The sequence below is a fragment of the Chionomys nivalis genome, chromosome 7, assembly GCF_950005125.1.
Source record: "Chionomys nivalis chromosome 7, mChiNiv1.1, whole genome shotgun sequence".
Taxonomy (NCBI): domain Eukaryota; kingdom Metazoa; phylum Chordata; class Mammalia; order Rodentia; family Cricetidae; genus Chionomys; species Chionomys nivalis.
This window is the reverse complement of record NC_080092.1, coordinates 15,765,455-15,781,904: the sequence shown is the minus strand read 5'-3', so window position 1 is coordinate 15,781,904 and position 16,450 is coordinate 15,765,455. Positions and strand designations below refer to the sequence as shown.

General features: G+C 49.3%; 1 protein-coding gene across 1 annotated transcript in view; it reads right to left on the bottom strand.

Moving 5' to 3' along the window:
* Positions 1 to 16,450, bottom strand: part of Sh3pxd2b (SH3 and PX domains 2B) — an 85,938-nt gene that overhangs the window by 51,775 nt on the left and 17,713 nt on the right. The window contains exon 2 of the mRNA XM_057775582.1: positions 7,993 to 8,073. Within this exon, the coding sequence (XP_057631565.1) occupies positions 7,993 to 8,073 (81 nt within the window). The remainder of the gene's footprint in view (positions 1 to 7,992; positions 8,074 to 16,450) is intronic.

The following is a 16,450-nucleotide window of genomic DNA, read 5'->3' as shown; positions in this document are numbered from 1 at the left end:
GCCAAGAATGGCCGACAGGTGAGCAGCGCCCCCACCTGTATGCTTCAGGGACATCATCACCCTGACTTCCCAGACTATCTCTCTGATGGAAAGAAAGAAGTCTGGAAAAGTCCAGGAGAAATGAGGCTCCAGGAGGGAGTAGGCACACAGGTAAAGGAAGAAATGTGTCCACGGAGCAGGCAGGTACTGCATCTCAGTGGGATCCCCTCCCCCCACCTCCTCAGACTGTGAACACTAGCACACAAGGTCCGAGAGGCGAAGAAACTGACCCAGTGCCTACAGCCCAAGAGTGGCAAGGCCAGGGGACTCTGTCGCTGCAAGACTGCTGAGAAGACACAGAGAGGGCAGGGGACACAGGTGTCGGGCTGGCGCTCCTGGCTTCTTCTGTGCTATTTTATACAAATTCCTGGGGCAGAGGGCCAGCTTTGGTGTTGCTGGGCTTGCAGGGCAGCTGGAGACTGCAGGCTTCCAGAAGCCTGGGGTAGAGGATTTAACTGTGGATTTTACTTATGATTTGTGCAGTGCTAGGTATGGAGCCAAGGGCTTTGCACATGCTAGGTAAGAGATTCACTGCAGTAGCCACAAGGCTACCTCAGGTTCTGTTATCCTTGGCACTATTTGTGACTGTCCATCATGGGTCCCGACTCTGTTCTGCATGGGGACAGGAATACCTGGTCCACTACCCTTCCCTGACTGCTGTGGCCACTGTGGGCCTCCTTGGAAAGGTGGATTCATTTCTGAAGAGTGCATCTCTACCAGCACATAGCAGGCTTTCAAGAAACACGGGCAGAATGGATGCTAACAGTGGAGGAGACTGGCAAGTGTGGGTGGTACCCAAGAATACTCTAGAGTTTCCAAGGCATTTTATGGAGAACTGAAAACTACTCCAAAACTCAAGTTTAATGAAAAAGAATCAATGAATTCAACAAAGAGAACTTTTTGCTTCAGTAGATCACTTCAGAGGACAGTTAAATAACCCTAATGAATAATGGTCATATTGCTAATATAAAATAATAGTAACAACAGCGACAGGGCACAGCAGTTGACAGTTAACACCTTCAGTTACAGTAACTCTCTGAAACAAATGCTACAAATCACAGATGAGGAAACCTGAGGGCAGAGAGAGGAATGAATTTACCTTAAGTGACACACAAAGCAGCCACGTGGCCTGTCCAAATACAGTTGACTAATTCCATTTTCCTAATATCTTTAGTATCTTTAGCTGGTTTCAGGGTCACATGGATATGGAAAACCAGCTTGAGACAAGGAAAGCTTAATATTCTGTGCACAGGTGAGCAGCACCTTCCCATCAGTCTTAGCTGCAGGGGCTCTGAAATTGATACTAATGCTGTCTATTTCTGTTTCCCTTCTCAATTTTAAAAGTTGAAACACCACCAAGGAGAAGCGTGTTGTCAAAACGCACAGAAAGAAGGCCCACTCAGTTCTTTTGGTACCTTTGATACCTTCTCTGGATCTCTACACTGGCTAACGAGTGTCCATACTGGCTACCGAGCATCCACATGGGCTAATGACTGTCCACACTAGCTGACGACTGTCCACACGGGCTACTGAGTGTCCACACTGGCTGACAAGAGTCCACACTGGTTAACTAATGAGTGTCTACACTGGCTAGCGAGTGTCCACCCTGGCTAACAAGCATCCACACTGACTAACGAGTGTCCACCCTGGCTAGCGAGTGCCCACACTGACTAGTGAGTGGCTACATTGGCTAACAAATGTCCACACTGGCTTTTATATCACTGGTCTAACCTTGGGTAAGTCCCCTTGGAGCAGACAGCTCAGGTAAATCCTGATACTTCCTCTACCGGTTGCATTCATAGAGCCTGTGTGGCCATTTGGGAAATGAGGGACACTCTGCAGGGGGTTGTAAGAAACACTACTTTGAAACTGATTTGGGAGTAATTTAGTGGTCTGGGTGGCTGGTTCTTTTGCTTGATTTTTTTTTTTTTTTTTTTTTTTGGTTTTTCAAGACAGGGTTTCTCTGTGGTTTTGGAGCCTGTCCTGGAACTAGCTCTGTAGACCAGGCTGGTCTCGAACTCACAGAGATCCGCCTGCCTCTGCCTCCCAAGAGCTGGGATTAAAGGCGTGCGCCACCACCGCCCGGCTCTTTTGCTTGATTTATTTATTTATAAATATGTATGCTCTGTCTGCATGTAAGCCTGCATGCCAGGAGAGGGTATCAAATCCCATATGGATTGTTGTGAGATACCATATGGATGCTGGGAATTGAACTCAGGATCTCTGGAAGAAAAGCCAGTATTCTTAACCACTGAGACATCTCTCCAGCTCTGTCTTGTTTTTGTGTTTTAATTGTGTTACACAAACACAACATACAATACAGCTTTCAACCATATCTGGGAACACAGTTCTGTGGCCTTATGTACACTCGGTGGGTGCCCATCTCCTCCCCCATCTCCACAGACTTGGATCAACCAGAGCACCAAATGGCTCTCCATCCGCCCTTCCTGGTGTCACCACCTCCACCTTGTGACTCAGTTGGTTACTCTGGGTACCTGGTACAGGTGTAGTGAAACACCTGTCCTCTTCTCTCTGGCCTTACTCAGTTCAGTGCACAGCGTTCAGGGTTCAGTTATCATAGTCGGTATCAGAATTGTTTTGTTTTTCATTTTTGTGAGATGGGGTCTCTCTGTAGAGCTCCAGTGACATCTGTGACCCTCCTCCAGGGTAACATACTGAGTCTGAAGGACTCAGAGTACAAAGGTTGCTTAACACAGTGTGAGGTGGACCCATGTCTGGGACTTATTTGTAAAGGACTCAGGGGTGCTCACGCTGTAGTGGGGAGATGTGGCCATGAACCCATGAACAGGACTCTGAGGCCAAGTCCACCTTTTATCCAAAGGTGATCCTGGGTCCTGGGGAGGTGGTGGTTCAATCCCCACTGTTTGGGGCACGTGACTACCTCTCTAAACTCGAGTGTTCCCACTTGTGAAATGGCCATGGTTCTGATCTCATGCTGGCACGGGAGGATTTAGTAAGATGGCAGTTAAGAATGGGCACCTCACAGTTCTAGCTAAGAGTAGTTGATATTAATGCACCTCTGCTGGGTGCTGCCCTGAGCACTGTGGGCATGTCAGTCATTCATCCCCAGGCCTGCCTTGGATGTCTGCTTCCTCCAAGACATCCTTATCCACAACAGCTGAGGCTGAGTGACCTGTCCAAGGGTTGGGACCTCACATCAGGAGTTCCTACTCCAAGCTCAGGGCTCTATTCTGTCCCCTGCAGCCTCACATGAATAAGACACACGGCCCGATGTCAAGTCTCAGTGGCAGACCTGACCATTAGAGTACAGCTTTTCTAAGGCATCAGGAAGGTGAGTCCTTATTATGGGGTCATTTTTGCTGGTGACAGTGTCCTTTGCCATGAAGTAGTCTGGGCCATGCTCCTTCCACCACGAGTCTTTACATCGTTTCCTTTGCTTAAATTTTCCACCCTACCAGAGCGGACACCTGCGGTTCTGAATTCCCCAATGCCCTTGGGCAGCTGCTATTCCCCTTGATGCACTTGGGCAGCTGGTATCCAGAAACATCACCAAGATGTTGATCCTGTTTTTCTATCCCTGTGCTGGCCTTGACCACCTTGTCCTATGGTCCAAGACGAGATTAAGCCGTAGGGGACATCCCCCCCCCCCCCCCAAAGTAATGGTGCTGATGTGGACACCATCTGAAGCAGTAGCTGCTGCCATGCACCTCAGCACAGGGCCAGGCACAGTGGAGAGAGCCGAGTCTTTGACACTGTGGCTCTGGGCCTAGTTGGATCCAAAGCCGAAAGTCCTTGAATTTCTCAGCTCTATTCAGCTGACAGACGTGAGTTGAGATAATCCAACCTAGCTGGGTTCTGCTGTCTGTACCATGACAGTCTGACAAAAACTGAAGCTCAGGCTGGACTGAAGCCCAGCTGTCAAATTCTAAAGTCTGGAACCTCAAGAAACCGCTGTCATATCCTCCCTTTATCTTTCTCCAATCCCAAGCAGCCTGGGTCTGCCAGTCATTCTACCATATTTAGCAGCTCGGGGCTTTCTTATAGTCTCTACCTCTGAGAGGGAGAGAGAGAGAGAGAGAGAGAGAGAGAGAGAGAGAGAGAGAGAGAGAGAGGGAGAGGGAGAGGGAGAGGGAGAGGGAGAGGGAGAGGGAAAGAGAGAAGAGAGAGAGCGATGCCTCACATACCACAAATGACCCTTTAAAATGTACCACTCAGCAGTTTTCTGTGTATTTACACAGCATGCAGTCATGACCACTATCCAACTCTAGAACACTTTCATTACCCCCAAAAGATACCTAACCACCAGTGTCTGCCCACTGTCCCCTTCCCTTCTGAGCACAATCACCAATTTTAACTCATAGCTGGTAGCAAAAGCAGCAACAGAGAACAGAATGGCTAAAAGCAGGGACTTGGGTATCACAGCCTCAAATCCGAGTACTACTGTACTAGATCTATGGCTGGGCCAGCGAATGAACCCTCTGAGCCTGGGCTCGTTCATCCGTGTAATCTGATAAACTGGTCCCGGTGGTTAAACGAATGGACTGAGCCCGGGAACAGAGCTTCGGAAATGCTGGCTGTTTACTGACGTTTTACTGAGTAAAGGGGTGGGCCCAAGGCACAGCTGGGTGTGGCTGGGCCCAGGTCTTCCGAGTTCTCTGCTTTTCCTGTTACACCACACCAGTTCACACCACTTCAGCTGCTCCTCCTGCTCCTCCTCACCAAGCCTCAGCCCTTCCCTCACTTTGTGAGCCAAACCATTTCTAAAAAAAAAAAAAAAAAAAAAAATCAAGGCTGTGTGCCAAATGAGACATCGAATCATGAAATCATCTAATGTTGGGGTATCATGGCCCCACATGGGCTGGTCTTCTTGCCTAGTTCTTGGGAACAGCCGAATTGAATGGCCTGACCTCTCACACCCCTCTGGGGTGGATATGGATACAGGGAGGTTGCTTCTAGCTTGACCCGGACCCCCCAGAATCACATGGTTTTGCTACTCCGCCACCACACCATCTAGGACTCCTTAAACCTGGATGAAGCCGGGCCTCTGGACAGCTTCACCGTGCCAGGGACGGCCACGCGAGGCAGCCAATTCTGCCCCAGCAAACCCCCAATCATCACTATACCGAGCTGGGAAGAAAAACTGACTTTTAAGAAATCAGTGAGACCAGTGGTCTAGTATAGCCCAGGATCTGAGTTGGGAAGACCTGTAGTCGGACCCAGGAAGGGCGGTCACTGCAGGTGTCCCATCTGTGGAGAGGGACAGATGACAGCTAACGCACCGAGCCACGTCCACCTCACTCTGCTGGCCTAACAAGTACATGATGGAAGCACTTTCCTTCCCATTAAAAGTGAAGGAGGAAACGGAGGCTCGGAAAAGGGCAGAGGAAACACCAAGCTGAGACCTGAAGGGAAAGCCGAATCTTGAACTTGGGTTTGTCTTCAGCCTTGGCCAGGCTGGAATAGGGAATTCAAGCAACAGTCTAGCCACACGCTTCAACATGGCAGGATTCAGATACATTCACAGGGCTCCCTCACACCTTGGCATTCCCCAGTCCAGTGTTGCCTGCTCCTCTCCACAGCTGACAGGCTGGGATGGAGTCTGACCCAGGATCCTGAATACCACCAGATCCTTTCACTGGAGTCTAGAACTAGCACCCAGGGACTCCAGGTTCCTGAGAGCAGGAACGACAGCTGACGGAGAGGACAGATGCTGAGCGTGTCGGCCATGGGCAAGCGAAGACGCTGGTCTAGAGCAGCCAGTGGGAAAATAGAGCAGGTAGGTCAGAGGGTCCTGAGGTCACAAGACAGATGGCCAGGAGCTGCCAGTGGACACTAGGTCTCCCAAGGTCATAGCAGTGTTTGTTCTGGGTCTTTCTTGGAGGTGCCAAGCTGGCAAGGAGCCCATGAACACACGCCAAGGCAAAGCTCCCAAGGTAGATGCCACTGCCTGGAACAGCAGCTTAGCAAAGGACAAAAGCTCTGGTCACCCGTATCACCTGTCTGTGTGAAAGGGCAGAGCAGCCCTGAATGTTATCAGTCACTATCACATGGGCTGTGGCACCTGCGCAGGGCACCCGATGGTACCAGGGATCACCGCTGCCCCATGCCTCTTCTTCCTGTGTTTTCTTCTCCCCCATCTGCTCACTCTAGACGGTGGTTTAGTTTGTTTATTACGGGGCTGGGATCAAAGTCATGGCCTGTGCGAGTTTTCCAGACAGCCCCGCTGTTTATTTACATTTGGTTCATTTGCAGCAGAGCAGCAGAAAATGATAACCTGTATGCGACCCCGCTAGATGTGGCCGCATGCTGCTCAACACAAAGCATCGCAGACGAGCTCGTGATGTTTTAAATAATTAAGTGGCTGGTATCTCACTCACTTCACACAATGCAGCAGCGCCTGACTGTGTGTCATGAAGGCATTTAGAGACTGTTTTAGCTGCACAGGAGAAAGCAGTCAGCAGCCTGTTGCTGTCTGCCCTCCTTTACCAGAGTGGGACACAGGCTCCGGACAGTCTCCAGTCCACACTGTCAGGAACAGCTTGGGTCTATGTAGTCAAGGACGCCTGCAGTTAATAATACCAGAACCCAAGATTCTCCTTCCCAACCCAGACTATGCCCTTGATACCAAGGGTGGAAGGGCAACCCAGGAAAGACCATTGGTTGTCATAGTGATTGGCATAGAGCTGGGCCAATGAAACACGGAGTGACTGCCAGCACATGTGAGAAATCACTGTTACTCTTTCCTACAGAGTGCGAGCCCAGAGTTGCTAGAGCCATTTGCAATCATGTGTGAGAGAGGATGAAGCCAACACCACTGGAGTGGGGACACAGACGGAGAAGTCAGGTCAGACGACAGAGTGAAACCCGTGCAGTAAGCGGAGCAGGAAGCCTGGAAGCCCTCCCCTCCCAGGGCAGTCAACCACCTGGCCAAAATACCCAAAGCAAACCTGAGTTGGTTCTGTCACTAGTAGGGCAGACACCACGCATCCATCATGGGATGGAGGTTTGCCCTGGACCCTCAGCACAAATCAGCCAGGAACATCCCCTAGTGTCTGTGGCAGACACTGTCTAAAGAACTTTGTCATCCCATGAAGGACCCTGACTTCTCCGGCCTCCTTGGAGCTGCCTGTTTATGGAGGCATGGAGATGAAGCTACAGGCCCAGGACTAGCATTGTGTCATGCTAGTGAAGATGGATCCGACTGAGCTGTCCTCATGTTCCCCGGCTCACAGTGAGACTGGTCGTGCATGTGGTTCGTTTGTTTATTCGTTCATTCATTCATTGCTTCATTCATTCATTCATCCGTCCATTCATTCATTCACATTCTCACTCACTCATGCAAACATGCATCAATCTCTAAGTAAGCGTATGCTTTGTGCCAGGCCTTGAATAAAAGCATTAAGGAAAGAAAGGATGAGGAAAACATGGTCCCTACCCATGCCTGTCACAGTCTAGAAGAGACAGATAAGCTGAGAACATTAGTATGAAGAAGCTCACAGCCCGGGGTGATAGCTCCCTAAGAGCAAAGAACAAAGTCAGGCAAGGCTTCCAGAAGCTGGGGACCCTGGTGAAGAAGAGTCACCCAGGCCAATGGTTCAGGAAGGAGAGCACAGAGTAGCATCCCAGGTGAGAGGCAGTAGTGTAAAAGCTAGTAGGTGGGGCTGGGGAGACAGTGTGCATTAGGTGTCCAGACTTATGATGATCCTGGATCACCACCTGATCACTGTAGAACACTTGGTTCAACATGGCTCTAGAGCCACGTGTGACCTCCAGACTGGTCCCCCCCACTTCAGGGACAGTCAACAAGTACCTCTTATTTAGTTAAATGTGTCAAAACATAGGGTAATCAAAAACCTTATTTAGGCTCCAAGTAATGGATGTCAATTTAGAGTCAAGACCATGAAAAGACAAGGCTCTAAAGTCACAGCATAGGGAAAGCCCATTCACCTTCTCACCATCACAAACGCCTACCTGGAGGTCAAAGAACTTGCTGTAGCGCCGGTAGATGGCCTCTGTGGCACCACTGGACCACGTGACTCGGATGATGTAGACCTGCAGGGAGGGACAGAGGAGATGAGTGTTAACCACAGGGGGATGACAGGGTTGGGAAGCATCCTCTTCCGGTCCATCTCCATGGAACGGTGTCAGCAGGTGCACCTTTGAGAGGTCTAGATGGGCTAGAGGTATTGGCTCAGGGGTGGGTTCATGATGCCCAGTGGGTTTCTCAGAAAAGTGAGTTTAGCCCACCTGTCCCCTCCTAATCTTTCATCCACCTTTACTATGATTAGCATCATAAAGGTCCCGTCAGATGCGCCGCTTGGCCATAGACTTCCCAGTTTCCAAGGAATAAATGTCCAGTCTTTACCAGTTATTACCTGGTGCCCTTCTATTACAATAACACAAAGCAGGCTAAGAAAATCCTCCATCCCTGAGAGGAGTTTGAGGCGGGAAAAACCCAGAAAAACTCAGTTTGGCCAAGGACCAGCTGGACCAGTCAGTCCCTTGTTGTCTTGGAGCCTTAGCGCCCTCCTTAACAGAAGAGGAATGACAGCCCCTGCCTGCAGATTTGTCAGGGATGGGACAAGGTCAGCGTGGGGCAGCTGCACTCCCCGCACTGTATCACTGCCTGGCTCTCCCCACGTGGTTCTTCTGTTGGAGTAATTCTTAAAACCTTCACGTTTATCAAGAGAAGTCAGGGCACTTGCCTCTGTTACAGTAATCTTCTATTACCCCAATACTGAGCCGCCCTGGTGTTTCCACCAGCGAGGACTCAGGCCAACTCAGATGTCCCTTGAGTCTCAGCTTCTCCATCTGGGAAGTGGGCTAACAGCACCAACCTCCTCTCTTTCCCAAGTTATATGAAGGTCTAGCAAAATAAGGTCATAAGTCATCCTAGCAACCGGAGGACATGTCTCTGACCCTGATCACGTGTAACAGCACACACAGGAGACAATACACTGATAAACAAACTTGGGGAAACTGAGGTGTCCGTTGGCAGGACCTCAGTGAGGACAGCAGTGGGTCCCTGTTGGCTCTGGCACATTAACCTTTCTCCAGCGAGCCTGTTTCTCCATCTTGTCCAGTCCCTTAAACGGAGGAGGGACTATCCACGGTGGTATGAAGAGGTATGAACATGTGACCTGAGCTAGACCAGTCAGGGTCAGTAAGCCTCAGGCCTGGGACTTTGGTGCTAGGCTGCACCACCTTACCACGTCTGCGGTGAGGTCAGCCCCAGAATGAAACGATGTAAGGAAACTCGGAGGATGCAATCTGACTGTATCTAGTTCAGCTTGAAGCTAAGTCTACAGACACCTGTTTCCTGAGCCAATAATTACCATTTGGTCCACAGAGAGCTGTGTGTAATTATAATAAATCTGTATAATTACAGTAAAAATAGCTCATCACTTTCACTTGTACATATTTATGAGGTATATTATAATCATCTGATACACATACCATGTGTAGAGATCAAATCCAGGCGTGTGCGATATATGACTGACATATATGATAGACATATATTAATCATATTTACATGTGCATATGCACACATATATACATACACATAATGGTGCTGGGGATGGAAACTGAAGAAGTTAAAGCAGACAGAAATGGCAGAACTCAGCTAAGCTAATGACTTTACTTTCTAGTTGGGTAAACTGAGGCATAGAAAGTGAAAACAGTATCAAAGGTCCCTGTCCCTGGAGATGTCCAAGCCAAGTTTGGCTAGCTGGCTGCAAAGGACACTAACATTAAAGAATAAAAGAAAAATTAAAAAAATTAAGAAAGACTGCCGAATATTTTTTCTTAAAACTGATGGAAAGTACCTTCCCACATATGGAAAGCCTCCTCACGCATGAGTCCGTCCTGGACTCCTTCCTGTCCCCAGTCTCTGAAGTTCTCGGACTGTGGCAGGCCCACCGCTTTACAGGAATGAAGCCCTGAACAAATCCCATGCAGTGCTTCTAGGCACAAAGCAGACTCTGTCACGAGGTTGGTCCTAGGTCGGCCCTGAGAGCTCAGGGCTGGAGGACGTCACACACCTCTTTGCTGCTACGGGACACTCACAAGGTACTGGCCTCCTTGGCTGTGGTGCCCTTCACTCTGGAATGGAGACAACAGCCTCCCTGAGAATCAAACATGATAATGAACAGCTATGAATGAGCCTTTGTCTGGCGCCAGATACACATTAGCAGTGCTCACTGGTTTCTCCCACGCTGTGGTCAACCCATGCTCCTGCCTGGTTTCCTTCCCCCTTTTTTTGGCTTTAGTACCAGTTTCTCTTGGAGAATTATCTCCTTTCTCACTGTTTTGCCATTGGGAGGCTTGTTTCCCATGCCTGGCCAAATACAGTACTGCCTGGGCCCGGCACAAAAGGGGACCTGCACCTAACCCAAGCCAGGCTGACCGAATTCAGGATCTCCACTGGCATTATAACATATTTCCCCCTGAAAAGGTTTGGTGGGAGAACACCATGCAAGGAATGATTCCATGACATGCATTTGTTTGCACAAAAGAAAGCCAAGTGAAGAAATGACAGCTATATGGGATGCCTTTTTAAAAGCCTCGGAACTCATGAACAGAAAAACAACTAACTCAATTACAAGAGGCATATAACAGACTTGGTCAGACAAGTCACTGGAGTGGATAGAAGGATGATAAGAAGGCCGGTGAAAAGGTGACATTGCCACCAGCCACTGGAGAAAAGTAGACCAGACAGTGATGAGAAACCACACCATCGCTTGGTGAGTGCCCTCACCAGGACCATGGTCACCAGCCTGCGGTGCAACCATCAGTAGGTGGAGCCCAGAGGTGGAAGCTAGGTCACTGGGGGTTTGCCCTTAAAGCACATGCTAGAAATCCTGTCCCTTCCTGTCTTTCTCTTCACAGCCAACGTGCTCCACCACACACTCCCACCACGATAAATGCTGTCCTCATAAATCCCTGGAAATCTGAGCCGAAGCAAGCTTTCCCTTCTTAGAACTAGTGATCTCAGGCATTTTGTCATAGAAACGTAGCACAACTGTGAATCTGTCAGCACAGATGAGATGAAAAACACCGACAAGGTTGGGCATGAGAGTACAGCCTGCAGCCCCACACTTGGAAGCTGAAGCACAAAAATTAGGGGTTCAAGGCCAGCCTGGGCTACAGTGAGACCCTATCCTAACTGTCACCGTGTTAAGTGTTCCAGTCACTGTGACAGGTGGCCTCATATAAACAACATAAAAGGAGAGTGCGGACTCATGGCTTCAGAGGTGTCAGCCTTTCATGGAGGGAGGACATGAGGATTAGAGCTGTGCATACTGTGGTGGCCGGAAGTAGGGAAAATGGAAAACAGAAAGGGTTCATGGCAAGATGTAACCTCTGAGGCACACAGATGACAGCCTGCTTCTGAGCAGGCTGGCCTCTCAGCAATGCCACAGCACTATAAATCCATGAGAGGATACAATGCATCCATTGGCCAGAGTCCTCTCTGGAAACACCACCCCAGACACCCTTCTGGCAAGACAAGGGGATCTGCGCAACTAACAGAACTATAGGGTTAGATAAAGTTTTTACACTGAAGCCAGTCACCTCGGCTTCAGGGCAGTCACGGTTGGCCTCTGTGCCTGAGGTTTTACATGCGGGGTGGGAATGGCAGACAGCACTGGCTTGTACTGAACGTATACAGCACGTTCCTTCTAGTCCTTATTCCCACCAGTATAGCCTAACGTTGTTCACACGGCATCTCCTTCGGTACCAGGTATCAGCATCGTGAGTGACCTAGAGATACAGAAGGCACATGGGAGGATGTGCGTGGGTTACATGCAAATATTGTGCAATTTCACATAAGTATCTGCAGGTTTTGAGGCCTGTGGGAGCAGAGGGGCTGGAACCAAGCCCTCGTGGGTACCAAGGGATAGCTGCACATGTATGCATCACATATGCACAAATTCACACATGCTACACCACACATACACAAATACACAGCCGCTTCTTGCCACCTGAAGTGGCTCTGTTCCACAGTGATGACAGGACCAGTGGCTCGGTCAATACTTAAGCATTACTTCTTGGGGAAACACAGTCATGGTCCTTCAAGTTTTCAGGCCTTTTTATCATCAGATCAATACATGACTTCATCATCTGTGCTTACGTTTAAGGACACCTTATTAATATGTACAGTTAGTTCATTCACACTGAACTCAATGGGCAGCAGCTCCATCACTACAGCCTGAATGAAGCTTTTCTAACTCATGCACACACATGAGGCCCAGTGGGCCTTTCTAACTCAGGGTCCCAAGCTGTACCTCAGCCCATGTTTGTGGCTGTTTAAAATATTGAAATTACCAACAAAAAAACCACACAAATGTAAAAGGTAGGAAAAAAAAAAAACCAATTATCAGGACACAAGAGCAAAAACAAGAGAGCCAAACGCCATCCTGTTCAGCCTCAGCTGAGAGTGTCATGTATTGCTTGTTAGAAGATGTGAATTTTCGCACTTGATGCAAGTCCACGCCTGTAAACATCCCCAAAAACCATTCGTGTAGGACTGGACCACAGATGATGTCATCAAGGATACAAAGTCATAAATGTAAATAATGAGGACAGAACTCCACATAAAATGTGTGTGCGTAGACCCACATCCCAGTGGTAACTCTGGGATAGGAGCATGGAGAATATTTTTAAATTCTGGTCTTGATGCTTTCTCATATTACCAGATGTTTTTATCCTGTACCAATGCTCTTCGATTTATGATCGGATATATCTTTTTAAAAATCAATTTATTTATAATGGGATATATCTTTTTAAAAATTAATTAATTTTTATTTTTATGAGCATTAATGTTTTGTTCTGTCTGTCTAAGGGTATCGGATCCCCTGGAACTGGAGTTACAGACAGTTATGAGCTGCCCTACCATGAGGGTACTGGGAATTGAACCTGAGTTCTCTGGAAGAACAGTCGGTGTTCGTAACTGCTGAGCCGTCTCTCCAGTGATGGGATGTATCTGATAAGCCCCTAAGTTGAACACCTAAAGCAGAAAATGAACTGACTCCACCTGACCTCTCCAACGCTCCCACTTGGCCACGCCGCCCACTGTGTGATGCCAGCTGCTCTCCTCAGTCGTGTGATTGGCCAAGAGCCGCGGCTTCTTAACACTGCAGCGTCACAAGAGTATCTGACCGAACAGCACCGGCTGGAGAGAAGAGCCGAACTCAAGACCAAAGTGCACTTTAAAGTCACAAGTTAAACAGCTGCAAGTCAGAGGCCATCTATACTGTCTACTAGGAAGAACAAAAGACATACAAAAGACATACCCCAGGCTAGCATCTTCTTGTTTGTCCCTAAAGTCACTGTGTACAAGTGTGGCCAGTGCCACAGGGATGCCGAGTGCAGGGTGGCAGGGTCTAGTGCTGACCTCAACTAGATTCGGCTGGGCAATCTGCACCCAGAACTTACGGTGTGAGATAGAGTATGACACGTCTCTGGGAACCTTTGTGTTCTCTGCAAAACGGGCCAAGGATGCTGGACATTCTCACCTCCCGAGCTGACAGAAAGTTCCAGAAAGGGAACTTAGGCTAAATAAAATCTCAGCTCGGGGATGGGACCTGCAGGAAATGTTCTCTAAATATTGTTCAATCCTTCACCCTTACCACCCTTGGCAAGTCTACACCTGGGCCATGAGGCCCAAGTCCTTACAGGGCCCCCATAGAGCATGTAGGAACCTAGGCCCATTTCCAACGTCAATACCCAAAGGGTTAGCTTTTCCAAGAAAAACGTCTGAAGCCAAAATCTAGTGTACAGCCCCTTGGGAAATCAGAGCTGGGCCCTGGCAAGAGTAGGTGGTAAGACAGAGACAGCCAAGCCCTCTCCTGTGGGAGGGACCCAAGTCCTAGGGCAATGGACATGCCTGCTCACCCACTAGCTTACGGTCCAGCACCTGGAAAGGCCCCAGAACATGGACAGGCCATTCCCAGGGCAGCCTGATGGCTGCAGCTGGTGCTTTGGCACACACAGAGCTATGATCTCAAACGGTTTCATCACATGAACTGCAAACACGCTGAGAGTTGTTCCAGGAGGCTGTTGGGGCATCCTCCAATCTTATTCTGATCTGCAGATCTATTGCTAGAGTTTGTAGTGGGTTTTTGGCTTGGTCCCAACTCCAGGCTTAGAGCAACAATCGGGTGGGGCCATGATGCTGGTCATAGGACGGTGGTCACACTGGGGGCTGCAGGGACCAGAGGCTGAGGCTTCTTTACCTTCCTCACACTCTTCTCCAATGTTCTGGTCGCCTACCATGAGGGACCAACAATCTCAAAGCAAGCCATACTGGCCAGGGGGGAATTTAACACCAGAGTTTCTTGGTCCTATTTCTAGCAAGTTACTGGCTTTCCATTTATGGTAGATGGCTACAGCTTCCCTCTAAAAGTAACGGAACTGTCTCCGTGAGTGCATGTGAGGAGCCAGGCTGTGCTGGGAATATATAGTAAGGCAGTCTGTGGGCAGAGAAAAACTCTGACAGGGTGTGGAAAGCTGGGAATGGGCTGGTCCTGAGTTCACCGACTTCCCTGCCATTCTCTCTGCATCTGAAGCTTTGTCATTCACAGCCCAGTGGATGGCATTTCTAAAATCAGAAGCACTTCCCCTGCCTCTTCTGGGCCCGTGGGTGGTCTGCAGTGACCTAGGGGTGACTGAAAAAAAAAAATCTAAAGAAAAGGCCCAAGTGGGACTAAGGCCATTTCCCTGCAGGGGGGTTAAGAAAGACACGTCAGTCCGATGGTGCTGTTATTCATTAGCAATGTCTGTATGGGGGCAGGCTACAATACAGCTACACGGAGAGATCCGTCCCTCATACTACTGCAGATAAACTTCCACGGAAGAGAATTTTCTTCTATGTTCTCTGAGATAACCTTTGGGCTCTCCAGACAATAGCTTGTTCAGAGAAGTGTCGATGTGAAGAGCTCTTAGGCCGACTGTCAAATTGGCCTACAAGAAGCCCTGGGATCCAGCAGAGGCCAAGTGGGTGGGTCTCTGGACTGTCTACCCTGGTTTCCAAACCACACGCTGCTTTTAGTTCTTCTATATGCAGGAGAGGGTGTAACCAGCCTTCTGTAGACCAAACCATTCCCTGGAGCCTGCAGACAGGGCCTCAGCTCTTGGCAGACTGCAGGGGCTTCCAAGACTTTAACAGAGGAAAACCCTGCTTTAGGATAACCTTTATTTTATAGTTAGGGAAAGTTGGAGGGAGTTGCCACGTAGTCTATGGGGAGGAGGGTTGGAACCAGAAGCCAGGGCTTCCTTTGGCAGGCGTTAGGGCAGGGGTCTTCCCTTTAGAATGCTGCTCTTGATCCCAGAGAAGAATACAGCTCTTTTGGGGAGGCTTGGGGGTGGGGTGGGAGCGTGCAGCAGGCACAAGACCATCACTGAGAGGCTGTGGCTTCTGTTCACAGGCCATGGCTAGTCCAGGGAGCCATCAGTCCAGAGTGACTAACGCAGCCCTCTTCTGCCACCAATGCAAGCCCCAAAGTGACTCTGCTAAGCGATTCCAGGCTGAGGAAGGCAGCCGGGGAAAGGACAGTGCTCCAGTCAGATGGAGGAGGGAGTCTGGGTTTCTACTACGTGGCGGGATGACTACGATGTCATTATGGATTTTGAAACAGTAAGAAGAAAGGTTATGGGTAGATACAGAAAAAAATAACCATTTAAGGCAACAGACGCACCAAGACCAATGTGATCAGAAGACAACGTGTCCAAGAACCCGAACATCACACTGGGTTCCAGAAATTATCAATAAAAAGCTGTTGAAAGTGAGTCAGATAAACCTATTTCCTGTTACGGAGCATCCACAGACCTCAGGCATCAAAAATCATCTCTAGCTAGGCATGGGGGTGCACGCCTTTAACCCCAGCACCTGGGAGGCAGAGATAGGTGGATCTTTCTGAGTTCAAGGCCAGCCTGGTCTACAGAGTGAGTTCTAAGACAGCCAGGGCTACATATAGGTATCATGTCTCAAAAACAGCAAAAGTCATCTCTAAAATGTAGGTGGGTTCCCTTTGAAGCTCCCACCCGGCTGTGTTTCCAAGCTGAGAGAGCCAGCAAGGAGCAAGTCTGCGATCCTGCCTCTGGCAGTGTGCCGCCCTGGCCACGAGGCCCAACATGGACAGCAGAGCCAGGGGTGAGGGTGAGGGGTCTGAAAGAGATGGGGAGGGAGAGAGAAGAAACAGGGAGGGGAGGGGAGAGGTAAAAGAGAAAGAAAATGGGGCTGGGGAAGCACGGTAAAGGACCACGGGTGCAGGGGAGTGAGGTAGCTGCAGCTGGCCTCATCTGGGCCTGAACTAATATGAAACACGATTCCACAGCTCCTCCTGGAGACCCTGGGTTCCCTTTGGTTGCGATCTGCCAACTCTCCAGCTGTCGGCCCAACATCTGGTCTATGTAGGTCAGCACCTCCAGC